The sequence below is a fragment of the Hemiscyllium ocellatum genome, chromosome 7 (genome assembly GCF_020745735.1).
Source record: "Hemiscyllium ocellatum isolate sHemOce1 chromosome 7, sHemOce1.pat.X.cur, whole genome shotgun sequence".
Lineage (NCBI taxonomy): Eukaryota > Metazoa > Chordata > Chondrichthyes > Orectolobiformes > Hemiscylliidae > Hemiscyllium > Hemiscyllium ocellatum.
In genome coordinates, this window is record NC_083407.1 from 63,869,675 (window position 1) to 63,896,735 (window position 27,061).

General features: G+C 40.3%; 1 protein-coding gene across 1 annotated transcript in view; it reads right to left on the reverse strand.

Moving 5' to 3' along the window:
- col28a2a (collagen, type XXVIII, alpha 2a) overlaps positions 1-27,061 on the reverse strand; it is a 110,228-nt gene that overhangs the window by 17,874 nt on the left and 65,293 nt on the right. The window contains exons 19-28 of the mRNA XM_060827920.1: positions 21,772-21,843; positions 20,497-20,565; positions 20,168-20,239; positions 19,170-19,238; positions 17,684-17,752; positions 9,585-9,653; positions 7,829-7,897; positions 5,813-5,881; positions 4,762-4,830; positions 4,541-4,609 (exon numbers count right to left, since the gene is read on the reverse strand). Coding sequence (XP_060683903.1) covers positions 4,541-4,609; positions 4,762-4,830; positions 5,813-5,881; positions 7,829-7,897; positions 9,585-9,653; positions 17,684-17,752; positions 19,170-19,238; positions 20,168-20,239; positions 20,497-20,565; positions 21,772-21,843 — 696 coding nt within the window. The remainder of the gene's footprint in view (positions 1-4,540; positions 4,610-4,761; positions 4,831-5,812; positions 5,882-7,828; positions 7,898-9,584; positions 9,654-17,683; positions 17,753-19,169; positions 19,239-20,167; positions 20,240-20,496; positions 20,566-21,771; positions 21,844-27,061) is intronic.

Genomic DNA, 27,061 nt, shown 5'->3' on the forward strand with positions numbered 1-27,061 from the left:
AAGAATTTATTCATCTGTTGTGGTTCTGTTCGCCGAGCTGGAAGTTTTTGCTGCAAACGTTTCGTTCCCTGGCTAGGGAACATCATCAGTGCTATTGGAGCCTCCTGTGAAGCGCTGCTTTGATGTTTCTTCCGGTATTTATAGTGGTACTATAAAGAAGAAACATCAAAGCAGCGCTTCACAGGAGGCTCCAATAGCACTGATGATGTTCCCTAGCCAGGGAACGAAACGTTTGCAGCAAAAACTTCCAGCTCGGCGAACAGAACCACAACAACGGACACCCGAGCTACAAATCTTCAACCAGACTTTATTTATTCATCTCTCCTTAAGATTCAATGGTAATTCTATCACTATCACTGAATCCCCCACTATCAACACCCTAGGATTTACCACTGAACAGAAACTGAAGTAGACTAGCTACAGAAATACTGTGATTGCAACAATAGATCAGAGGCTAGGAATTCTATTGCAAGTAACTCACCACCTGTCTCCTCATTGTTTGTCCAACATCTACAAAAAACAAGTCAAGAATTTGATGGAATACTCACCACTTTTCTGAATGAATGCAACTCCAGCAACAATCAAGCTCAACACCATCCAAGACAAAGGCACTTGATTGGCACTCGATCCACAACCTTGAAAATTCATTCCTTTACTATTGATCCTCAGTAGCAACAGTGTATGCTACCTACAAGATACAAAAACTCACCCAAGCTTATTTGACAGCACCTTTCAAACCTGTGCCACCTTGAAGGACTGTGGCAGCTGATACATATAAACACCAGGTTCTGGTCTAAGAAACACACTATCTTGACTTGTAAATATATCACCGGTTCTTCACTATTGCTGGGTCAACATCCTGGAACTCTCTTAAGCACAGTGGATGTACCTGCAGTCCACCATCTGCAGCAGTTTACAAAGGCAACTCATCACTACCTTCTTCAGAGCAGTTAGGGATAGGCAATAATTATTGACTGAGCCAGTGACACCCATAATCCATAATCCAATGAATGAATAAAAAAATTAGTGTCCAGGCAAGAAGTCCTCTAAGGAGAGAGTTACAAGTAGGAAGGTGGCAAGCCCTTACCCACATCCTCCTACCTGATTAAATGCCTCATCTCCCCCAAACGTGCTGGGGTGGGGTGGGGGAGATGGTGGAAAATAAAGTTAGGGAAGCATTCAATTCCATCTACATTGACATCACTCCTAATCAATCATCATTCAATGATCATCTAATTTAACAAAGATGTTTCATCTTCTGTTTCCTCTGAAAAAATCCATCAGTGTTGTAAGTGTCTCTATAGTCTAATTTCCCTTTCTCAACAAAGATTGATTCAGTTCCTTTTAAAACTTCCAATTGACCCTGAACTATTTGCTTCAGTTTGTTAACATACCTGTTATCTATAGCAAAACCTTTCAAAACTAATTTTATTACATTTTTAGTCATGGTAGCACTGCCGGATTTTTAGCCAATCAGGATGATTTGGGAGACCTTTGAAAATGGTGGCTGGAACTAGATGCATAATTTGTGGTAGGTCCCAATTCTGCTGCAGGGGAATGGGAAGCTGTGAATTATATGTATGTAAAACTTGAATTCTGCAAGGTCATTTGATTACATTGATGAGCACATTCAGTTTTTGCTGCTCTGATTGTTTAAGCCAGCAGTGTGGAACCTGTGATTATGTAGAGGAGGCATAACTGCTTGTGATGGGTAGATTCAAGGTATGTTTAAATATCATATCAGAAGTAATGTAAATCCCCAACTCTTTAAAATTAAAATAAAAGGTCTGCAGCTTACAGAAAATACACAATTGCAGCTGGAATGCATTATTTGGCAGATCATCCAGGTATAAATTAGAAAAAATGAATAGTTACTAGATTATCCAATTTCAATTGACTCCATTGTTTAGATTTAATAAGGTTTGTTATAATAGTTAAGCCTATTATGAATGCTTGTAAAAATTTAAAATGGTCCATGAACACTTATTCAGTAGAAGTCTGTTTGATTGACAGATGCAAGAGGTTACTGGAAGTATTAAATGTCTTTTATTTAATTTAGTGAAATAAATGTTCATTTGTTTTTAAACCAAGTGACCACTTCAGGGAATTTACATTTTTGGATGGGGTCACAAATGAATATTTTTCAGTATATTTGTTTGAACATAGCTCCTATGGTTTGCTCATAATGAATTCTAGGTAAATAGCTATATGTCGAGGTGGGAATGAAGTCGACATGGGAGCTTTGGAGAAGGTAGGGGGATGTGACTGAACATGAGGAATAAGAGGGGGAAAGGAGGAAACATGGGGGAACAATGAGGGGGCATAGGTGGGGCGGGGGTGTGGGGGGGCATAGACATAGCAAGATGATATTGAGACATGAGCAATCATGGTGTGAAGTGATATAGGGGAGTATAATAGGGATAACTGAGTAACATGTAAATATGAGATGGCTTTGGGGTTATGAGTACACATGGGCAGATGATGGATCAGACAGGGGGGCATAAGACGCTACGAGGAGTGAGGGCTAGACTGCCTAATAGCCTTTAATACAACAAAGCTAGCATTCTAATTGACGTGGGCCTTTAAACCAGCCTACTTTGTTACTCACTGTTTTTCACTGGAAGTTAAATGATTTTCAACAAAGTCCAAGCACAGGCTTTCTAGTTAGAGTTTTAATTCAGCCAATCATAAAACTCAACCTCCTCCTTACTAACTCTCCTCTGTATATATTTGAATGCAATTTACCTAATTAGTTCTCAACATCAATTTGTCTTCTTACTTTTAACCCCTGGATATTTAACAATTTATTAACTGGATTAGATACGAACACTCGCTTACCTCCATTTCCAGCTCAGGCTTGCCTCCAGAGACAATGGACCTGAATCTATCTCACCCTCCATCTCTAGAACAAAAATATGGGCATGGCGTGGCCTTTGTAAAGCATTTCAACTCAGCTTCCTGAATTCTCTATGAAAATCCAGCCCCATACTTTACTTCTAGGCTTATGTAGTCTTCACCCTCAGTTCTGAGGAATTGGTCATGTCGAAGCTGAGGCTGATGCATTTGGATTGTACATCATTGACCAAACATCTCAACAACATTCAGACAATCTACATAACTGCATAAGGAAGGGAGGTCATGTCAGAGTTGATCATTTTAACATTACCATGCTTTTCCTCAGTTTTTTGTATCATGCTCCAGTTGCATATGACTACCATCTCATTTTGCTTTAATATTAACTTGTTCTGTGTGGAGTGAGATCCCACACCTGACTCTGCAGCATCTTGCTGCCAGAGGGTGAGCATGTTTAACTTTCATGTGATTACTTCTGAAGGGACTGGCAGCATTTTCTCTTTCTGGTGCAATTGCAGGGAAATGTGGCTTTTCCTGGAGATTCTCCAGCTGCCTGGTACTTTCCATGATCCAGATGGTGTCTGTACATCTCACATTTGCCTGGTATATGCCCCACAGATAATTAGAGTCATAGAGTCAAGAGATGTACAGTACAGAAACAGACCCTTCAGTCCAACTTGTCCACACCGGCTAGGTATCCTAAATTAATTTGGTCCCATTTGCCAGCTCCTTGCCCATATCCCTATAAACTTTTCCTGTTCATATACTCATCCAGATGCTTTTTAAATATTATAATTGTATTGCCTCCACCGCTTCCTCTGACAGCTCATTTCATACATGCACCATCTCTGCATGAAAAAAGCAATTCCTTAGGTCCCTTTTAAATCTTTCCCCTCTCACCTTAAACCTACGCTCTTTAGTTTTGGACTCCCCTACCCTGGGGAAAAGACCTTGTCTATTAAGCCTCATGATTTTATAAGCTTCTACAAACGTCACCCCTCCAACACTCTAGAGAAAATAGCCCCAGCCTATTTAGCTTCTCCCATCAACTCAAACCCTCCAGCCCTGGCAACATCCTTGTAAACTTTTGTGAACCTTTCATGTTTCACAGCATCCTTCATATAAGAGGGAGACTGCACAATATTCCAAAAGTGGCCTAACCAATATCCTCTACAGCTACAACATGACCTCCCAACTCCTATACTCAATGCTCTAAACAATAAAGGAAAGCATATCAAACATCTTCTTCACTGTCCTATCTATCTGAGACTCCACTTTAAAGGAACTATAAACCTGCACTCCATAGTCTCTTTGTTCAGCAACACTCCCCAGGACCTTACCATTTAGTGTCTAAGTCCTGGTTTGATTTGCCTTTCCAAAATGCAGCTCCTCGCATTTATCTAAATTATACTCCATCTGCCATTCATCGGCGTATTGGCCCATCTGATCAAGATCCCGCTGTTCTCAAAGGCAACCTTCTTCGCTGTCCATAACCCATTTACCAATTAACTTGCTCTGGGAGAGATCAGACTCCACTGTCTTGAGGAGGTTTGCATCATCTTGTAATTAACAGTGACAATATCCCCAGATGGCACGCAACTGGTGGAAAGGGACGGCTTTGCCTGCCAATAGGTAGGTGTCAATCTGGCCACTGGACAAGGGGTAAACCCACAAATTGGCCATTTACCTTAGGTCCCATGAGCCCTTCTCCTGGTGGTCCACGAGGTCCTGGCAATCCTTGTACACCTACGTCCCCCTGGTGGATAAGGATCATATTAATGGTAATACTAGTTTCAATTCTGTATTCAACAATGATAAATTTAATAGCTAAAAGCTAAATTACAACTCTTCTGTGATCATCGATTCCACAAAACATTTAATTTTGTATATGGCATTTATTGTAGATACCTTAGGTCCCTGAATGCCTTCACCTGGAGGGCCTTGAGGACCAGGTGGTCCTGATCTCCCAGATATTCCCTAAATTATAAAAGAAGGATCCAGTTAATCTGTTTCACATAAGAAAAACTAACACTTGTGTAAAATCAATTCATACATATTCAATTGCAATTGTACTTGTGCACAGACATCCCCGAGGTGCAAACAGGTTCCATTTCAGAGTCCGTTTGCAAGCTCATTTGTATGCAAGTCGGAATACAGGGCAGGACAATATAAAGTAGCCATTCGGAAGGACATATAACATTACTCACCCAAATGGGATGGTGTTCAAACATATGAACACACCTAAGTCAGATATTTGTCAATCAAGGACCTTATGTAATTTGTTGATTTTCTTGGATTTTTCCCTTCCTTTAAATTACTTGTTTCCAAAATTTATTTTATTGAATGAGTTTTGTTTAGATCAGGCAACATAGTTGCAAATTTGGGGAGATGGGTGAAATGAGGGTAGAGCAAAACAAATGGGGGGAAACCACAATATGAAGCATAAAACCTTAGGCTGTCTTCTTATTCTGCATTGAGTGTAACTTTATCATAATAACTTTACTCAATAACTCCTTAAATCATCAAGCTTTTTGATCATTAAATGGTTCATTACATGGGCGGCACGGTGGCACAGTGGTTAGCACTGCTGCCTCACGGTGCCAGAGACCCAGGTTCAATTCCCGCCACAGGGGACTGTATGGAGTTTGCACATTCTCCCTGTGTCTGTGCAGCACTTTGCTCTGGTTTCCTCCCACAGTCCAAAACTGTGCAGATTAGGTGAATTGGCCGTGCAAAATTATCCATAGTGTTAGGTGCTGGGGTAAATGTAGGGGAATGGGTCTGGGTGGGTGTGCCTTGGCGGGTCAGTGTGGACTTTTTGGGCTGAAGGGCCTATTTCCACACTGTAAGTAATCTAACATTTGCTGTAATCTCTTGCTAGAGGGCCTGCTGATGCAAGTTTTTAGTGAAGACATAAAGCATGCACATGAAGACATGATGCAATCACAGCTGATGGTACCTTTTGTCCTTGAATCCCTTCTCCTGGTGGTCCAGGTAAACCACTTGGGCCTCTTGCTCCTGGATCGCCCTAAAACATAAGATATATCATTAAGAATCATTTTGTTATTCACCAAAATGCAGCAGAAGGAATGTGATATATACTCAGTGGTTATTACAATGAAATGTGAACTAAGTTAGAAATACCTCAATGCGGTTAGTTTTTGCAGAGGTGTAAGAAATGAATTAAACAAAACAGAAATAGGATCCCCTTCTGGTGAGATCCTATTTAGTGAAGATGGATCACTGGACCCAAAATGTTAACTGTGTTTCCTCTCCACACTCTCTGCCAGACTTGCTTCCAGCAATTTCTGTTTTTGTTTCCCTTAAATATATTGGCTTTTAGTAGAAATGCCAGCTGGGAAAAGCCTGCAACAGACCAGTCTAGAATAGTGATACTATGAGTTTCCTTGAAGTGCTCAGTAAAGTGCCATCTAGCACTATAACAGAAGATTTACCATTTACCTGGAACAATTGAGTGAGGTGTGTTGGGGAGTTGGGCGGGGGGAAGGGGGATACTCTTCATTCTTCATTGACTGTACTTTTTAAAATTTCTGGACTGTGGGTATCATTGGCTGGCCAGAATTTATTGCCTCTCCCTAGTTGCCTTTGATGATAGTGAGCCAGATCTTTAATGAATAGCTCCAAAACTGGGATGTTTGATTTCAGGATTTAACTGGTCAATTGATCACAGAGGTGAGACTCACTATCCTTAGTTTTCTGGCCCAGTTGATTAATAGTGGAATGCCTATTTTTTTTTGTCTGCTGCATATCCGAATCCTATGAATAAGTGTGTATATTGCTTGTGTGAATATTCTGTTAAGTGTGTGCATATTGTATGGTATTGCATGTTATTGTATGGAATTGTATGTCTATTGAATGGAATTATACATCTGTTGACTGGATTTGTACATACATAGTATAGAATTGCATGTGCATTAGATATTATATGGAATTACAGTATTTTGTATGGAATTCTAATACAATTTGAACTCAGTTACACACACTTCTGTACACAGGCCTAACCAGATGCGGGGAAGAGAAGTGTGCTATCCCCACGTGTGAACCAGTTGAGGCTCTCTCCGAACCTTATTGCCTTCACTTGTTACTGGAGCCTGGGTTATAATGCAATCAAGGTCTGTGTTGTAATTGGAAGCCGATCCTGAAGTTCCCATGTGCCTCTAATGCTAGTTTCAGATAACTGGTAGCCAATGGAATTCCAGCAGAATAGAGACAGTGTTTTAAAGCTACTGCCCTGGCCTCTTGCTGCTAGGTGAGATAGATTAAAATCAGCCAATGATGTTTTCTCAGTATTGCTTCTAGACGAAACAGGTCGCTCTGCTACAACACGCATTTTGCTCGCGCGAAGTTGCTGTAACGATTGATGAATTATGGACAATGTTTCTAAAGTGCGAACTTTTATCACGTGTGTTGGCTGTGACTTGAATACATTGCCAACACTTTAAATGCTGTTCCTAAAGCGCAATTTTTCTATAATGTGGGGTTGCACAAGAACGTAACCGTTGTGTCATAGAAGAACTACCTCTACAAAATTTATAACATGTCATCAGGCTCATTAAATGAAAGCAGATTGATTTTATTTCCAAAGAACTGTGGATACTGGAAATCAGAAACAAAATCAGAAGAAGCTTTTCAAGAAATTTTTAATTTTATTTCCACTGTCCTCAACAAATAACACATCAATTGCAGGAAGTCAAGGTGCACATCACATAAAATAAAGAAAACGTTGTAATGAAAATCCCAAAGTAATACTTAAAGTGCCTTTTTTGTTGAAGTTACTTAATCTGGTTAGTCGCGTTTGAACTGCTACACAGTTTTAATAGCAAATAAAAGTAAATACTTTTAATTACATGTAAACTTCCAATCCTCTAAATACATGTAGTTCATTAAACTTACATAATTTGACTGTAAAATGCTAAGAATAATTCAATATATCTTATCAAGTACGTGTACATACCTTAGGCCCTGAGAATCCAATTCCGATAGGCCCCTGTTCACCTGTAGGGCCTGGGAGGCCCGGCAAACCCTTTCGATTAGAGATAAAATATCTTTAGTTTTTCTCCACCAATGTCCATTACATTTTCATTATGGACTTTTATTAAGGATGAGCATAATATTAACAGATACCCAGAAAAGTGACTGTATGAAAAGTACATTGGAACATAAGATCTAGAAGTAGGAGTCAATCTCATTGCATCCTGATCCTGTCCACAATCATTGCTGATCTTCTGCATCAATATTTTTTGGCCAACAGCAGCTACATTGAGTTTTTTGAGAGAGCTTTTTGCTGGAGGACCCAGCATGCTTTGTCATGGCTTCCAATCAAACTCACTTCTAACTACCTACACTTTTCAAAATGGCGTCTCTCTCTTATCCTCACCTGTTCCCAGAACAGGTTCTTGCCACTGCAGGAGTTGATTGGCACCCCTATTGGTACCATCTTTAAAACACCATTGTGCACCCAGACAAACACTGTCAGCTGAGAACAGCCCTGCACAACTTGGTTTTTGATTTTTGCCCTGGTTCATGGCAGATGGAGGGAAAATTGGTGTTCCATTCTGATGGCAGGGACTTAGAGGTCCTGCTGGATAGTGCCCAGGACAGCAGAGGAGGTCACATCATCTGACCATGCCAGTCTAGTCCAAGGTTGTCACCTGGGTCATTTCATTCTCAGCATTTGGAGAAATACCCAACACTGTAGGAGAAATATCAATTACCCTTTCCATTGCTCCAATGTAAGTGCCAACATCTTCTCTCCAATATCTCATGTTCACTATCTCTGCTACTGTATCCACTTCCCAGTGAGGCTCATGCTCTATCACTCAGCACTGTCTGCAACATCACCCCTCACTTGCTCTCACCTACCCCAGTCCTCAACACCAGCAACCCTGCACACCCTCCTTGCTGCTTACTCACTGGCTCGGGGCACCTTTCCAGCTGCACCAAAAGTTACAGCGTGCCACTCACTTTCACCTCCCTTAACACTTGCCTCTCTCTCCAGGATAAACCAGCTTCAGTAGGACAGAAAGAGCCAACACATGTGGAGAACTGCCTAACATTCAGTTTCCCATCCCTTTCGTGGGCAGCACCCTGACCCTGACTGCCTGAGTAGCTGACTGAACTCCATTTGCAGGATATCATTTTTCTTCCTGCCTATTCCATTAATGCCAACATAGACAACAACTTCTGGTTGCTCTCCCTCCCCTTTCAGAATGTCCTGTGTCCCACTCAGTGACATCCTTGAACCTGGTAGCTAGGAGGCAGACCACCTGGAGTCTCATGCATGGCCACAGACGTGCCTCTCTGTGCTGTTGACTATAGAGCCCCTTATCACTATTGTTTGCCTACACTTCAACCCTCCCTGCTGAAAATAGAGCTAATTTTAGTATCACTGATTCGGCTGCTGCTTTTGCTTTCACTTGAGGGGCCTTTCAGTATGTATGTATATATACACGCACGCACACACAAACATCCTCCCCCTAACTAAACAGGATCTCTGTTTGATGGGGCAAATGGCCACAGAAGACTCCTGCATTGCCTGCTTATACCCACTAGTCTTCCGATGGTCTTGCAACGCATTTCTGTCTGCGTGGCTCTTACTTGTGCCAAAGGTGCCATTAATTTTAAAATAAATTATGGTATTTTATTAACAATGGTAAAGATTCACATGCACCAAAACATAGGATTACAATGTTACATTTACAGATACTTACAGGTGCTCCTGGGTATCCATCTCCTTTTTGTCCGATTGGCCCTGGAGGTCCTGGATGGCCACGATCACCCTAACATCGAATGTCAATAACAGTGAAATGATTTCACATATTTGATGGCAATAGGTTGCACAGAATTTTGTTGTAAAATAGACAGATTTTCCAAAATGATGATCTTCCATGATCCAAGCATAAATAAAAATTGATCTGTAGGTCAGATTCAATTTGTCCCATCAGGGATTCTATTCAGTCTTGATGTTCGCTAACTGTAAGTAAATATTTTACAGAGATAAAGCTCAGAGAAATTTGTGACTGATCTCCAAACAGATTGATTTGTAAAGTCAATCAGGGAAAGTTTTACAAGTCCCTGCCAGACAATGGGGCCAATAAAATTATTGGGTCACCTCTTGCTGCCTACTGCCTAATCCACTATTGTAAAGGGGCACAGCAAGACTTAACGATGTTTCCCTATCCTTGCCTTTGCTGAAGTCCTTAAGTGGCCAATTAATTTCCCTCATCCCCCTTTGTGAAAGTCACCCTTGTCTCCTGATCACTGCATTACTCCATAGCACTGCCACCCAACTCCCAGGATCTGTTAGTGAGGCGGTGGACCAAATGGAAATTCTCTTTGCCAGTGAGCTACTGGAGTTGTTCACGAGCGGTGTGCAGCTCATGCTTCTCATGGAAAGAAGTGCAGACATCCAGCATCAGCTGGAATCCTATTCCAGCCAAGTGCTAGTCTTGTGTGTTTCATAAATTTTAGGTTATAATCTTGGTTTTTAAAAAATCTCAAACTAAATATTCATCCTGGTTTCTTTCTCAGCATACAGCCTTAGTTAAGCACTTTTGGCTAGGAGTGAAATCCATGCACATAGTATTGCACAGTGACTTTTTCCAATTTATCCTGAGATTTGTTTATTTTGCCTGATTGCCTTTACAAATCAATCTGTTGAGAGATTAGGCAGAACTTTCTCTGAGCTTTATCTCTGTAAGATGATTACTTATGGTTAGTGACTATCCTCAGGAGACTGAATAGAATCCATGACAATACAAATTGAATCAGACATACTGAAACACTTTTAATTTTCTATTCAAGCTTGGATCATGGAAGATCTTTAGTTTGGAAAATTTGTCTTTGTGACTTTATATTTTGTTCTCACTGTTCACATTAAATATATCTGATGCTTAATATAAATGCCTTGCAGTCTCTGAGACCTGGATATTGCCTCCTCAAAAGGGTTCAAGCTGTAAGGCTTCAGGATCATCTTGCAAATAATCCAACAGAAATCACATAAGACAAAAATTACTTGGATCAGAAAGGTTTAGAGGGATATGGGCCAAGTGCATGCAAATGGGTTGAGTTCAGTTTGAGAAACTTGGTTGGCATGGACGAGTTGGACTGAAGGGTCTGTTTCTGTGCTGTAAACCCTATGACTTTATGACTTGTCTGCACTTTGTTCTTCAGGGTAGTGTCCTAGGCCCTACCATCTTCAGTTGCTTCATCAATGACCTTCCCTTCATAAGGTCAGAAGTGGGGATGTTGACTGATGATTGCACAATGTTCAGCACCATTCATGACTCCTCAAACACTGAAGCAGTCCATGTTCAAATGCAGCAAAATCTAGACAATATCCAGGCTTGGGCTGACAAGTGACAAGGAACATTTGCATCGCACAAATACCAGGCTACGACCATCATCAATAAGAGATAATCTAATCACCACCCCTTTATATTCAATGGTGTTACTATCACTGAATCCCTTACTATCAATATCCTGGGAATTATCTTTGACCAGAAACTCAATTGGACTCACCACACAGTGCTACAAAAACAGGTCAACGGCTAGGAACATTGCAGCAAATAACTCACCTCCTGACTTCCCAAAGCCTATCCATCTACAAGGCACAAGTCAGGAATGTGATGGAAAATCCCTCACTTGCCTGGATGGATGCTCCAATAACCTGTTTAATTGGCACCCACATCCACAAGAATCCAATCCTCCATCACCAATGGTCAGTAGCAGCAGTGTGTAATATCTACAAGATACACTGCAGAAATTCAAAGATCCTGAGACAGCACCTTCCAAATCTACAACCATTTCAATCTAGAAGGACAAGGGTAGCAGATACAAGGGAACACCACCACTGCAAGTTCCCCTCCAAGCCATTCACTATCCTGACTTGGAAATATATCATTGTTCCGTCACTGTTGCTGGGTCAAAATCCTGGAATTCCCTCCCTAAGGGCATTGTGGGTCAACCTACAGCAGATTCAAGGTGGCAGCTCACCACCAGCTTCTCAAGGGCAACTAGAGACAGGCAATAAATGTTGGCCAGCCAGTGATACCCACATCCTACGAGTGAACAAAAGATAAGGTAGTTTTTCACTTTGCATGACAGAGTTAAATCAGTGATAGTAAGTCAATAGAATGAAAAATTTAGAGTGGCCTATTGTGATAGTATAGAATGTGTGTTTGTGAGACAATGTCAAAATCACCCCTGTGTATATTAAAGTAATGTAAGTTGTTCTGGACACCATTATTTGTTAATCACATGGAATATGGTGTTATAGCCCTGCAGCAAAATAACATGTTTCTAACTTTTAAAGATCCAGTGTGGACTCATTGAAACTGACTTTTCCTTTGAAAAGTAGACAATGTGCTGCCAAGATGGTTACTGAATGTCAGATGACTGAGTTGGTGTATGCAAAAACTGACTCACTGTCCAACAGGGACATAATAACGTAAAAATATGTTAATACAAATATTCTGAGACCACTTCAAGTCATTTCCCGATTGAGTGTGTCATTTTCAAAAGGAAGGAGGATATTGTCTTAACCACATCAAGATGAATAACGTCAAAAAATGAAGCAGTCCATGATTAACCAACCTAAGACAACTGCCATATTTGCAAAGGAACTACATTTGTGAGGAGTCACATAGTAAGGCAGCCATGCTAGTCCCTTTATAATTGTATAATACTGACTGCAGAAAGTCAAGCAGTGGCAGAAAAGGCAATAAAATGTATGTCTTAATAAAAACACCAAACTAATAGAAATGGATATCTGCAACATTGCAAGATCTCTAAGCTTTTCCTTTTTGCATTCACTAATATTGTAAAGTGACAGCCCTCTATGGGAAAACACACCATAGATTTACAACCATCAGAGATAAAAGTCCACTCCATCTGTCTTAAATGGAGGACCCATTACTCTAAGATTATGCCCTGTGGTCCTAAACTCTTCCACAAAGGAAAACGATCTCTCCACACCTATTTTTCCAATCCATTTGTGATATGTCAGCGTCACTGGCTGGACCAGCATTTATTGCCTATTCCTAATTGCCCTTTAGAAGGTGCTGCTGAGCTGCCTTCTGGAACTGCTGCAGCCCATGTTCTTCAGCCTCTCAGAAACTTACATGTTCCTTAAAGTCTCCTCTCATTCTTTTAAACTCTAGTGAGTACAAACCCAACTTCCACAATTTCTCCAGGTAAAACCTTCAAACCCAGAATCAGCCTTGTGAACTTTTTCTGGATTGATTACAGTGAGAGCGTGTCTCTTGTGATAAGGGGACCAAAACTATTCGCAATATTCCAGGTGTGAATTGACTGGTGTCTTGTATAGTTTTAGCAAGAGATCTCTATTTTTATACTGTATTCCTGTCCATTGCCTTCTTTATTACCTGCTAAATGTGAATGCTAGCTTGTTATGTTTCATGCACAAAGACCTTAAGTCACACTGCACTGCAGCTGTCTTCAGTCTTTCTCCATTTAAATAATATTCTTCCTGCCACTCTCAACCACTTGGCATAGACTGTTCATCCAAGCTAAAATGATTCAACCTGCCATTTGCCATTCTTGGCTGAGGATAGTTTGTTATTATCTTCTAAAACAGTCTCCCCCATTGAAAGTTAGCATCCTTCTAGCAGCTTTGCTGCAGCCACTGGAATAGCTTTGAATAGGAATCTGAAGAGAGATAAAGGTAAATGAATGTCAGACTCCGGTGTTTCAGCATGAACCAGACCTCCAGGAAAATACTGATACCCACTGTGACTAACACAGCAGGGTTTCTCCAGAGTGGTCCACACAGCAAAGCATTGCTTCAACAAGCCAATGGTTTATGTTTCAAGTGACGAGTGTTAATGGCTGCACAAACTGGACATAAAGGCAGAGGTAGAGGTCACATGATTAGAAGCCAGCCAGTCCATTAGGTACCTTTACATTTTCTTAGACATCATTTCTGCATAAAAGAAGCAAAAACTTTGTGTACACCATCACTTGCAGCTAGAAGTTACCCAATGTACATAATCAAAAAGAGAATTAATATTCTTAAACAAAAAAATGTGTTGACTCCAGTCAGTTCTACTCTTGAGAGGCATGTACATCATACATGCATTAGATTTGTACTCTTCCTGTTCCATCAGGAAACCTGCACAATTGATTGCTGGCTATTCCTCTGGTAACTATTCATTCATAAACGTATCTGGGATGTGTCATTACTCTGGTGAGAGCTGTTAACAGGGTAAACATTGTTGCTGATCTATTTCTGTTGCTGGGGAACAGTGACCTCTGGGACCAAGGTTATTCTGTACTCTGTGGAGGTGACCAGCTGCCTTCAGTGAAAGCACAGCTTGTCTAACTGTACGTTATGTCTTAGGTTGTGGATATATCTGATCATTCACATTCAGCACTCATTATCAAGGTATCAACTGCTCAACACAATACCTAAGTTGTCATATGGACTTACTCCTGTTGAGAGCATTTAACACTTGCACTTTGCTAAATATGTCAAGTCACTGTCAGAGCTGAGTATTGAAGTGATAGTTAAAATGAAATTTTGCTTTCCATTGTTCCACCTTGATTTTGTCAGTCAAACCTGTTGTTACTTCTGGCTTCAATAGATTTTCCACTTTTGGTAAATTGTTAGATTGGTTGCAGTGTGACATTAGTCTTTAAACTAGATTGCTTCCCACTTCTTTTGTAGGTATTTTTCTGAACTCAAAGGATTGCTTGTATAAATCGGTGCTAGATTTCTTTAGGATTATCTGGCAAATTTTCACTGCTGCCTCTGGTTTTGTATGTGACTTGTGACAGTGTGAAGATAATGTATGGGGTTGAATTCTCAAGTCATGTAGGAAGTGGCTGAATTCTTCACTTGTGAATTGAGAATTATTTTTCATCGCTACTATCTGTATCACTTGAAGATTTGCATCTTGTTGAGTACTTTGTTTGATTTGAGAAAAATTCTGCCTTTCAGATTCTGTGCTGGGTTAATGACTTCCAGAGCATGTTGATGTGTTGCTTCTCGTTGAATATGGAAAATTTCAAGCACTATCTTAGGACCCTTAGCTTTCTCCAGTGCTGTATATCTGTTTCCCCTGCCTGTTTATCACATCCAGTTGATACCTCAGCAATAAAGTAAAATTCTTCACAAATAATTTACAGCAGATACAGGCAGTTTGAGGAAGATGTTTTGAACTGGCTTGTGTTTGAACTCTACTGTCACTCAGTCTCTTCGAAATAGGTACTAATTGAAAAGCTTACAAAGACAATAGGCACACACATTCTCAAATCCAAGCATAACATCATCTAGTTTGCATTAACACCCTGCAGAAAAATGTAACTGACTGTTCTTGCTGCATTAGAAATTGATCCATGTCCTCTGGATTAGTGGTGCTGGAAGAGCACAGCAGTTCAGGCAGCATCCAAAGTGCAGCGAAATCGACGTTTCGGGCAAAAGCCCTTCATCAGGATCCATGTCCTGTCTTTCTGGCATCATATAGCAAGATGTCTTCACCATCGACATCATAGTACCTTAGCACTAGTGCTGTCATTGTTACCTCTTTGATTCTAGAAAATGCTGCTTTTTGTTGGTTCCACTTCGACTGTGCATCTTTTGCAATGAACTTACATGGAAGTTTACACTCTGATGATAAATTATGCATGAACTTTGTTAGATAGCTCTTAAATCCAACAAGTTGCTTTCATGTCTGTTGATCACCGCACCTCTACTACAACTTTCAACTTGTCAGAATCCAGGTGAAATTCTTTTACAGTCAATACATGGCCGATGACCTTCAACTGCATCCTTTCTTGCTCATCTTCAGGTACACCTGGCAAGCTGTCTCTAGCAATTCCATTAGATTCTGATCATGGTCTGCAGTGATTTCTTCCATTGTGGCTCCACAGACATACTCAAGCAGATCATCCATAAAAGCTTCCACTTCAGGAAGATCATTGACTGTGTGTGTATTTCCCAAATGTCACCCAAAGTGTACTTAGAAAAATTGCTGCTTTCATCCGACTTCAGTTGCCAGTGACCATACTTTGCATCAATGATGGTAAAAACCTTTTCCTTTAGAGGTTTAACATAATTTATTAAATGGTTGGTAGGGGTAATGAGATATCTTGAAAGATTTGGGGTCTTTTGGATCTATATATTCTGTCAGTTTTCCAGGCTCTTTCACTACTATATTATAAATTCAGTCCGTATTGTCACTTTGTTGATTACTCCCTTCTTCTCCAATTATGTCTGGTCTTTCAGGTTGTATGTGAGGGTCTCTGGAGCAGACGCTGGGTTGGTCTGACACTCTCATCACTTTGAGGGAATATTTTTGTAATCCTTCAGGATCTGTTCAATATTCAATAGCTTATTGTCTCGAGAAATGTTGCTATTATCTCTTGGCATGTTTAGGGATACTAGTCCAAACTTTAGACATGCTTCAGTTGGGGTGAATGGATTTTGCTTAATGCCTACAGTCTGGAACTCCGCATCTTCTTTCTTTCCAAAACCAGTAAATTGATTTAGTTTCTTCAAATGAGAGGACTGCATTCTCCATGTGCATGATGTCACCACAATATTTACATCTTGCCCATTCATCTTGGCCTTCTGCTTACTTTTCTGTAAATACTTCTTCCTTTTTTCCAATATGTTGTTCTCGTTCAGCCTAGACTGTCTCTCTGCATAATGCAAAGCTTCATTTGTTCTCCCATTTATAGGCTCGAATTAATGTTTACATCCACTGCTTTCTTGAGAACAAATTTGTTCTCCCTCAGCAGATTTCTTGTGCCTAAGACAATCCCATCTCTGATGAGATCATTCCTGTATTGTCCAAACTCTCAGGATCCAGCCAGATGTATCAGTGCTAATGATTAATAGATTCCCTCTTCCCCAGAGTTCTGATGTTCAGCGCATACTATTCAGAAGTAACATTAGTGAGGTTCAAGGTATGTCTTTAACACCTTCAGTCTGGCTTTTCTGAACCTCAGTGACATCTAGACTGCAATATAGCTGTAGCACCTTTCCCCCCAGCTCTAATGTTTATGTCCACAGCTTTCTTGACAACAAATTTGATGCTATTATTTGTGCAGATTTTTAAAAATCAATTCAGTTGCAATTTTTTTTTGTCACTGAGAAAATGCAAAACATTTAAATTTTGTCTCTGTTCTCCTTTCATTTCCACAGCAACAGGGAGTGGAAAGTCTGTTGCTATTTTGATTCAACCAATAATTCCAAGTTGCAATAACATAAAGGCAAATTACTGTGGATGCTGGTGAGCTGAACTAAAAGCAGAAATTGCTGGAGAAACTCAGCACATTTGACAGCAGCTGTGGCTAGAATCCAATTACTTGGAATTGTGTTTCAACCCTCACATGTAGACCATTGATTTATTATTGAAAGGCATTGAAGATAATTTTTGAATTGAACTGTTACCTCTACATACAAACCGAAATGATCCTGTGGATTTTAATTGCCCACCTCTATCCATAGGAGTACAATACATTTAGTCCCAATAGTCTGTTCTCCCAATCAGTTAGAATGTGATTGATTTACACCCTAACTCAATATACTCACCCATGGTCCTTTAGAATTTTTTGTTTTCAAAAATCCATCAAATATCAGTTTAAAATTAACAATTGTTCTTGTACCAACAATTCTAAGTGAAAACCTAAAACTCTATAATGTTAAACAATGATGCATAAATTCTTAATTTCAGTGAAAATGACTATATGTGCATTGACAGTTCACTGAATTGTACCACACTTTTCCACAAAACCATGAGATTTTGTTTTCTCATTTTTGAAAAAAATATAAAGTAACTCTCACCTTAGGACCAGGAATTCCAACTCCAGTTTCACCTACAGGGCCAACAGGACCAAGGGGACCTGGGTCACCCTATTAAAAAAAACAGATTTAAGAATGATCTATTAATCAAATATAAGTTTGTGTAAGTTCTGTTGCATTTTGTCTAAAAGTGATGAAAATATGATAAGTTGCTTCCAGGACCTTCTTGCAGGACCAATTGATCCATTTAGGTAAGACAGGAGGCATCCAAGTGAGTTGGCTCTTTAATATGTGTTTTCGATGGAAGAAACTGATAAAATAATCCTCATCTCAATGACACGAAAATGCCCGATTTCAGTTTATGGACTTATGATGTTATACATAACAGCAAAATCTGATCAACTAATGATGGATCAATTAATTTATTTTTGTTTTGACTTTATGCTCATATTATTTTAAATGTTTACAATAATTTAAATATTTTGCTTGCTGTTGGAATTCAATTTAGTAAGTTGATATAATTGAATTCTTAATTTTTATATTCAAATATATCTCTTCTTCTTATGCAGCCCCTCATGACCCAAGGACGACTTTCATTCAATCCAGAGTTGTGGGTCCTGTGGTGACTAAACAGTCCACAGCTGGAACTGCACACACTGCAGCACATGGGATAGGAGATGGTTGAAGAGGCAAGTGGATGGGAGGCTTTGGTTTTTACACACCTTTCCCACTGTTTGTGCTTGACTTTCACTTGGATTTATCAGAGATACTCGAGATTTATTCACAAACACTTCTTCTTGAGTCTGGTAGTCTTGGGTAAGAGATTCCCATGTTTATGTAGGGATATTATATTTTTCCAAGGAAGAATGCCATATAGAAAATTAACTGAAATGGACATCTCAATTTGTATATTCAAATAAATGCAAATAATATTGAAAAGATAGAACGCTATTAATTAAACAATTCAAAATTGCTATACTGATGAAGTTGTAGAATATTTGTTAATCATTAATTATGCTGATGTCAGAAATTACATTAGTTAATATTAGAATTATTTTGTCTGTTGCCTGTTGTGACATTTAGTTCAGAATTTTACTTCACGGTATGTAAAGATCATTTTGGGAGTCCCACTTATATCTGCATGCCCTAGTTTGGAGTTTTGGATAGTGATGGTAAAAAAATTCCAATTTCTTTTTCTCACATGGTTGACCAGGAACCTCTCCCGCTCTCAATGCCTGACACTGATCGATGTTAGAAAGATTTCCAGGTTGATAGTCAACCTGTTTGACCACATTATGAATCCTCAGACACAAAGCTCACAGATAGAACTAAAAACATATGCTCCTGACTCAGAAACAAGCACATTCCCCATTATGCCACAAGACCTATTCTGCCATGTATGACATGCAGAACTGTGAAGCTGACTTTTATGTAGTGTTAGAAAACAGTTGACTTTTTGACTTGTTCACCAACATTTTTTTCAATGAGGCATTTTAAGACTACTATAATGTCATACACTTGTCTCTACCTTAGGTCCCATAATGCCACGTCCTGGAAGGCCTGGCATTCCTAGGCGTCCTGCAGCACCAGGTTCACCCTGTAATGTGAATTAAAACAAAACAGATTATTAACAATCTGATGCAAAATATGAATAAAATCCTTAATAAGTAATCATTGTATTGCGGTGAGTACTATGGTCTGTTTCACCATAGGAATGACATTGTCAATGGCAATTACATTTACTTCACCTTATTAATGTTAGGGAGAATTGGTCCAATAAACTTTCCTAGAAATACATTTCAATGTCAATGCTAAGTTGCAGATGTGAGCTTGCTTCTGCTAATCTTTCATGAATATCATGCTGTGCATTTTATTTTAATATGAATAAAAATGGCATGATCTCAGCATTTTAACATGCCAAAAATCAGCTTTCCACAATCCTCTAATAGATGATGACACAAAGCTCTCCTCCATCACAAGTTCTTTCGCCTCATTAACAGCCTGCAAGCTGCTGTTATGCAGTGTGTAGTGTGCTGTTTGCCTAATAGCTTCCATTCAGAAACATGTAAAATCTAATGTCCTCAAATGTGTCTTCAAACCTCTTGGAACTCTTTCCTAACATGCTCCATAACATTCTCTAGCTCTCTGCTCCATTGTGCACATACTATTTCTGATAAAAGACTGTTGTGTCTTACTTAGTCTTATCCCCCTGCTGTACTTTTGAGGCATCCTTCCCAAACACTTCCACATCTCTATTTCTTTCTCAAATTGTCTTTTCAATCAAGTTATCTATTACCTACCTTAAGCTCTTCCTTCTTTTATCAGCTTGTGGAACACTTGGAACATTGGTTACATTAATAGCCATTGATTGTATAAATGAAATTCAAATTTGCACATTTATCTCAGCACGAAACATTTGAATTTTGATGGTTGCACACAAAAACATGAACAATTACCAGATGGCATGGCTTGGTGAAATTCAGTAATGCTACAAAGCACTACAACTCAGTATAGAAGTGAACTTGCCTTTGGTCCCATTGGGCCTGTCAATCCGGGTGGACCGACCAAACCTCGCAGTCCCCTCTGACCTATATCACCCTACACAAAACAAAAGGACATATTTTTGAGAAATAGTTCTTTCTTTTTTGTACTACTGAACCATAAATAAACATTTATCTTCAATTTCTTGATGTAATCTAATGCAGCTGATTGCCAGCTTTTTGAAGGTTCTAGAATTGTTGGACTGGGGTAGTGCCATTCTGCTGCATTACTGTTTTAGTGGCAATAGGGAAAGCGTAGGCCATATCTCAGTACAAACGGTATGTCCTGTTTGTTTCAGAGTTAAAGGATTTTACCTTCTCTCCTTGAATTCCAATGCCCGCAACACCTTCAGCCCCTCGTGGACCTGATGCTCCTGGTTCACCCTAAGATGGCAACAAAAGGAAAGTCTGAATGTTCAACATTTTCTGTAATAATTTTAAGATCATTTACCATATAGTGATCACAGCTGATTGTTTAAATTTCCATTTGGATTCAGGATCTGTGAACAGTAAATGCAAGAATTAATTAAAATAACCTGATCATCCAAATGATAACTGAAACACCGGTGTTCATTGTAAAACTGGAGCTGTTATAATAATAATGTTAGTATAGGAAATGGAAGTATTATTTTTATATGCATATGGCTGTTTCTCAGACTCATTGAACTGGATATTACAAAGCACGCAGTTCCCACATTCACATCCCTGACCCCTGCATGGAGCCTATGCATCATCCCCATGATTGGTCTTGTGACAACCATTTAATGTTGGAAGTTAAGTTAATCGCTTTAAAGGTGAGATTTCTGCCCCTTTCTCAGGTAGAAGTCCTGCCTTAGTTATAATGTACCAGTGAACAAGACACGTTTGAGAGTTAAAAATTGAGTTGAGTACTAACGCAACAAAAGTATGTCACAGCTAGAAAAAACTCAACTTAGACATGGATAGTGCAAACATATGGCTTTGCGGGGGGCAAAACAAAACTTGGGCTGTCTTAAATAGTCAGACTAACTTAAATGTTGCAATGTACAGTCTTTTGAATTGATCATTGAGGATCACTTTCCTAGTTAGGGCATTGGTTTACAAGAATATCTGGTGGCAGCAAATGGAATTTCAACGTCCTTGGTACAGGCCTATTTTTCCAAATTGTCAAGCTGACTGGTTAATCATTGTCACCTTGAATAACATGGTTCTACTTAATCAAATGTTAAATTATTAACTTGTTATTAACAGAGGAGATGCCCAGCACTCTTCCAGTCACTGCCAATAAATACTGGGAAATAGCCAAAGAACAGGATGCAGTTTGAAATGTGAAAAAAATGAGATGGCCCCATTAAATACAGGAGAGCTGGTCACCCACAATTTGTCCCACAGTAAAACTCTTCTTGTGACTGGAAATTGTGGAAGGTAAGGAAAGATTGCAAGTATTAGCTCATTCTGATTTGTATTGGTTTTCATACTATGCTTTAAACTTACATGTTCTACAGTCAGTTGTTATTTTCATTTTTCTTTCACTGCTATAACTACCATGAATACCATTTTATGGAGCATCTGAAGCTATCATAAGCGAAATAAGTGTAATCCTAGAATTACCTTTTGCCCTGGAGCGCCATCTTCTCCTGGAAGACCAGGGAGGCCTGCCAATCCAGAGGAGCCAGGTTCACCCTAACAAACACAAAGATCAAAACCTTAATGGAGGAACATCTGAATATGCTGAGTGATGATTCTGTCATATCACTTATATGCTTCAATGCAAAAATCATCTACTGTCGTGGAAATGAGGTCAGCCAATTGTTTTAACTTATGGCAGCTCTGGTTAACTCTCTTAGCACCGAAGATTGGTAGAATCGGCACCACATTTGAATATTGAAGGCCATATTGCTGTGTTTGTACTCGGTACTTTTCCAGGAGAGAGTGAACTGTACACAAACAAAAAATTGTTGAAAGAGCGGCACAGTGGCTCAGTGGTTAGCACTGCTGCCTCACAGCGCCAGGGACCCAGGTTCGATTCCAGCCTTGGGCGAGTGTCTGTGTGGAGTTTGCACATTCTCTCTGTGTCTGTGTGGGTTTCCTCCTACAGTCCAAAGTTGTGCATGCCAGGTGAATTGGCACTTAGCTATGCTAAGTTGTCCATAGTGTTAGGTGGTTTAGTCAGAGGGAAATGGGTCTGGGTGGGTTACTCTTCGGAGGGTCAGTGTGGACTGGTTGGGCTGTAGGGCCTGTTTCCACACTGTGGGGAATCTAATCTAATAAGAGCTTAACATACATGGAAGCATCTGTGGAGCAAAATCAGAGTTAACGTTTTGGATGATGTAACGCTCCCTTAGAACAGAGGAAAGGTCATTGTATCCGAAATGTTGAGACCATAAGACACAGGAGTAGAAATTAGGCCATTCAGCACATGGAGGAGAAAGTGAGAACTGCAGATGCTGGAGCTCAGAGTCGAGAGTGTGGTGCTGGAAAAGCACAACAGTCAGGCAGCATCCAAGGAGCAGGAGAATCAACATTTTGGACATAAGCTCTTCATCAGGCTTATGCCCGAAACGTCAATTTTCCTGCTCCTCAGATGCTGCCTGACCAGCTGCCTGATCAGCACTACACTCAGCCCATGGAGTCTGCTCTGCCATACAATCATGGCTGATAAGTTTCTCAACCCCATTCTCTCACTTTCTCCCTGTAACCCTTGATCCCCTTGATACTCAAAGCTACGTATCTCAGTCTTACATATACTCAATGACCTAGCAATGAATTCCCTTTGTTCATCACTCTCTGGCTGAAGAAGTTTCTCCTTATCTCCACTCGAAAAGGTCTTCCTTTATTCTAAGGCTATGCTCTTGGGTCTTAGTCTCTCTGAACAATGGAGACATCTTCCCAACATCTACTCTTTTCAGGCCATACAGTATTCTGTATGTTTCAATTAGATCCCTCTCATCCTTCTGAACTCTGTCTAGTATAAACCCAGAGTCCTCGAACGTTTCTCCTATGCTAAGCTTTTCATTCCTGGACTCTGTTTGCTCTCCATAGATGCTGTTAGCTCTGCTGAGATTTTCCAGCAATCTCCATTTGTGTTTCTGATTTATAACATCTGCAGTTCTTTCGGCTTTAAGAGAGTGAATGGTTCTACGTGCAAATGGCAAGTGGAGTATGGAACATAAGAATTGCTAGGCAAAAGATAACCAAGGTCCTGTCCTGGCAGCTTCATGATAAACCAGCATGGGAGGGACTGGAGGCCATCAAGAAAATTTCATGGTCGGGACCCTTGGTAAGAGCGAGAAAAGTTCAAGATGTCCAAATATTGTTTTGAAGTTCATGGATGTTCTCCCTTGATGAAACAAGATAGCCAGTAACAATCTACAAAAATTCAAAACTTTACCCACTTACTGAAAATAAGAATTAAATTGTTAGACTAAAGGAAACTGGAAGTAAAATGAATGAAACTTCGAAGAAAAGCAAAAGGTAATAAAACCATGAGGTAGGATTTAATCAGTCTAATGGCAGTCTTGGCCATAGATTAGATCATTGGGGAACTTCCATCAGCTTTCTGAGGGAAGCCCACTCCAATAAAGTGTCGATCAGGTAGTTAACAGGTCACACTTAATCCTACTCCAGGATTGATGTGGAGGCACTGGTGTTGAATCGGGGTGGACAAAGTTAAAAACCACACAACATCAGGTTATAGTCTAAAGGTTTATTTGAAGGTACAAGTTTTTGGAGCACTGCTTCTTCATCAGGTAACTAGTGGGGCAGGATCATAGGACACAGAATGTATAGTAAAAAATCAAAGTGTCATACAACTGTGTTGAATATACCTAGACTGCTGTTCAGTCTTTAATCACTTAGACTGGGTTGCAGGTTTCGATTAATATGTAAATCCCAGAACTTCTTTCAAGTCACAATCCCGAGACAACTTAAAGTTTTATCATCATAAAAAAAGTGATATCTCAGCTTAGACAATGCATTAAAAGTGTGAGATTAGAGTCTGTCTGTATCCCAACCATGAGTCAGACTGGTTCTATTTCCAAAGAAAGAATTTATAAAATGTCACATGGACTGACTGCCTACAGAATGTGTGCTTTACAAACAAAATCAAATTTATCTGCAAATACAAATTTACCCCATAGACTGACACGTATGTGGGAGAGACAGACAGAGAGAAAGTCTGTGTCTTTGATAGAGTGTGCATGTGAGTGTGACAGAGTATATGCCTGTGAAAAGGTGTGAGTGTGAATTTGTGTGAGACAGAGAATGTGTATGAGAGAGGCTCTGTATGAGTGTGATCATGTGTGTGATCATGTGTATGCACACAAATGTACATGTAGTGGGGTCACCTGCAGTGTGACATGAACTCAAGATCCCGGTTAAGGCCATCCTCATGTGTACTGAACTTGGCTATCAGTCTCTGCTCAGCATCTCTGTTGTTGTGTGTCCTAAAGTCCACCTTGGAGGATGGTCACCCAAAGATCAGAGCTGAATGTCTAGACCACTGAAGTGTTTCCTGACTGGGAGGGAACATTCCTGTCTGGCAATTGTTGTGCGGTGTCCAATCATCCACTGTCATAGGATCTGCCTGGTCTCGCCAAAGTACCGTGCCTCGGGGCATCCTTGCCTGTAGTGTATGAGATAGACAACTTGACCGAGTCACATGAGTACCTGCCGCACACGTGGTGGTTAGTGTTCCCATGTGTGATGGTAGTATCCATATTGATACATTGACATGACTTGCAGTGATTACCATGACAGGGTTGTACAGTGTCATGGTCGATGTTGTCTTGAAGGCTGGGTAGTGTGCTCCAAACAATGGTCTGTTTAAGGTTTGGCAGTTGTTTAAAGGCAAGAAGTGGAGGCATAGCGAAGGTCTTAGCAAGGTGCTTATCCTCATCAATAATGTGTTACATGCTGCAAAGAACATGGTGTAGTCTCTCAATTCCTGGGAAGTACTGGATGCTGAAGGATACCCTATTGATCATATCCCATGTCTGCCTCCTGAGGAGGCCATTATAGTCCCTTGCTGTAGCACATCGGAACTGGAAATCGATGTCACGCTACAGGTGGCCCCACTACACTCTACAGGCACACACGCACTCTTTCACACTCACACACACTCTCTCTCATACACACATTCTCTGTCACACATAAGCACATGCACACACACACACAAATACTCACACCTTCCCAGAGGCATATAATCCATCACACTCACGTACATATTTTATCAAGCATGCATACACATGCACGCACAAGTCTATGGGGTGACTTTGCATTTGTAGATTTGAGTTTGCAGATAAATTCTATTTTGTTCAAAAAGCACACAATCTGTAGGCAGTCAGTCCATGTGACATTTTTATAAATTCGTACTTCGGAAGAAAACCAGACTGACTCAAGGTTGGGATACAGGTGGACTCTAAATGCATTGTCTGAGACAAGAGGTCACCTTTTTTTTCTAAACTTTACTCAAGGATTGAGGACCTAAGGATGAAATCCTATCTGTGTAGAACTTTTGGTAATTAAGAGCCTATTAGCTCTTCACTGTTAACAGCATCATTGGGTATGGTGGCAACTGCAGGTAATTGACCCTTGGCCTTCTCTGAGTATATGAGAGACACCAAGGCAAAGATGAGTTGAGGGCAGGAGGGTTTTTGCAAAAGAAAGTGGAGCAGGGGATTGGAAATGACTTTGAGAGGAACCGCCCGCCACTTTCCCAAGGCTGGATCTTTCAATGAGGGACCCTGAGAGGCCACTTACAATCACAACAGGGTTTGCTGGGTGACATTTATGAGGCAAGGGAGAGGCATGTGGCTCTAAGTTGATTATTGGTCACCACTAAATTGCAGTTTCAGGAACAAGTGGCAATAAATGGCTTAGTAATTACCCTAATTGACATCTCACCAGCAACAGGCAGGTTCCAGCTTCTGGCTGACCCACCCTCAATTTAATAGGGGATAGTTTTTGTGATGCTAGTAATCTGAAATGCATTCCCCCACCCAATTTTCCCGCTTCCAGTCATCATTCCAGTTCAAGCATACACAACTAAATTTCACCCTATGTGAGAGAGGAAAAGAGCAAGTTAACTGTGCAATATTTATCAGAAAGAAGACCTTAACTTTTTTTTTCTTTTTATTTCTGCAAGTTCTTGCACACAGAAGCAAGGTTTTTTTCCCTCCACCACCAAATCACTGTGACTTTTCTTGTGTTTAACTATTAACTTACCACCAGTAAATCACTGGTGTACTTGATTGGATATTGACGCACAAAGCTAGTAATGGGCAACACGAACCATCAAATATGAGGGAGGGGCAGGAAGAGATGGAAGGGGCTCAATCAAAGTGGAGTTTGAGGGAGAGATAAAGTACTGTACATTCTGCGGTGCCCACCTCTCTCTAAAAGAATCAACACATTGATGGACACCATGTGTTCCCTCTCCAAGGACACCCAGGCATGAATGTAACCACAGAAGTGGGACAGGGAGTCATCGGAGATGTCGCCCTCCACAGTCTGTTGACTGGACCTGGTTTTGGCCAGCCTGGTCAAGACTGGCAACGTACGGCTGAAGTGCAACCAAAAACACAACATTTTTCAAATAACTAAGGGGGTCCAATATATACATGATCCACAGACTCCACAATAGTGCAAATTAAACAGTTGAGCTGTGAGTCCATAAACCACCACAACCATGGTTATACGGGACTGTTGTATGCAATACCCTCCACCTAGATCCTGAACGGAAAACAGGACAGCCCTCCGCTGGGGATTCCCGCTGCCTGGCCGCAAATAAATATGCCAAGGTGTGTCAGGGCGGTGGATAAAAGAGTAGAGGTAGATGATGTGCAGCAGCACCTGTACAGAAAATGCCTCTTGATGAAGCAAAAGGTTGCAGAGGGTATTC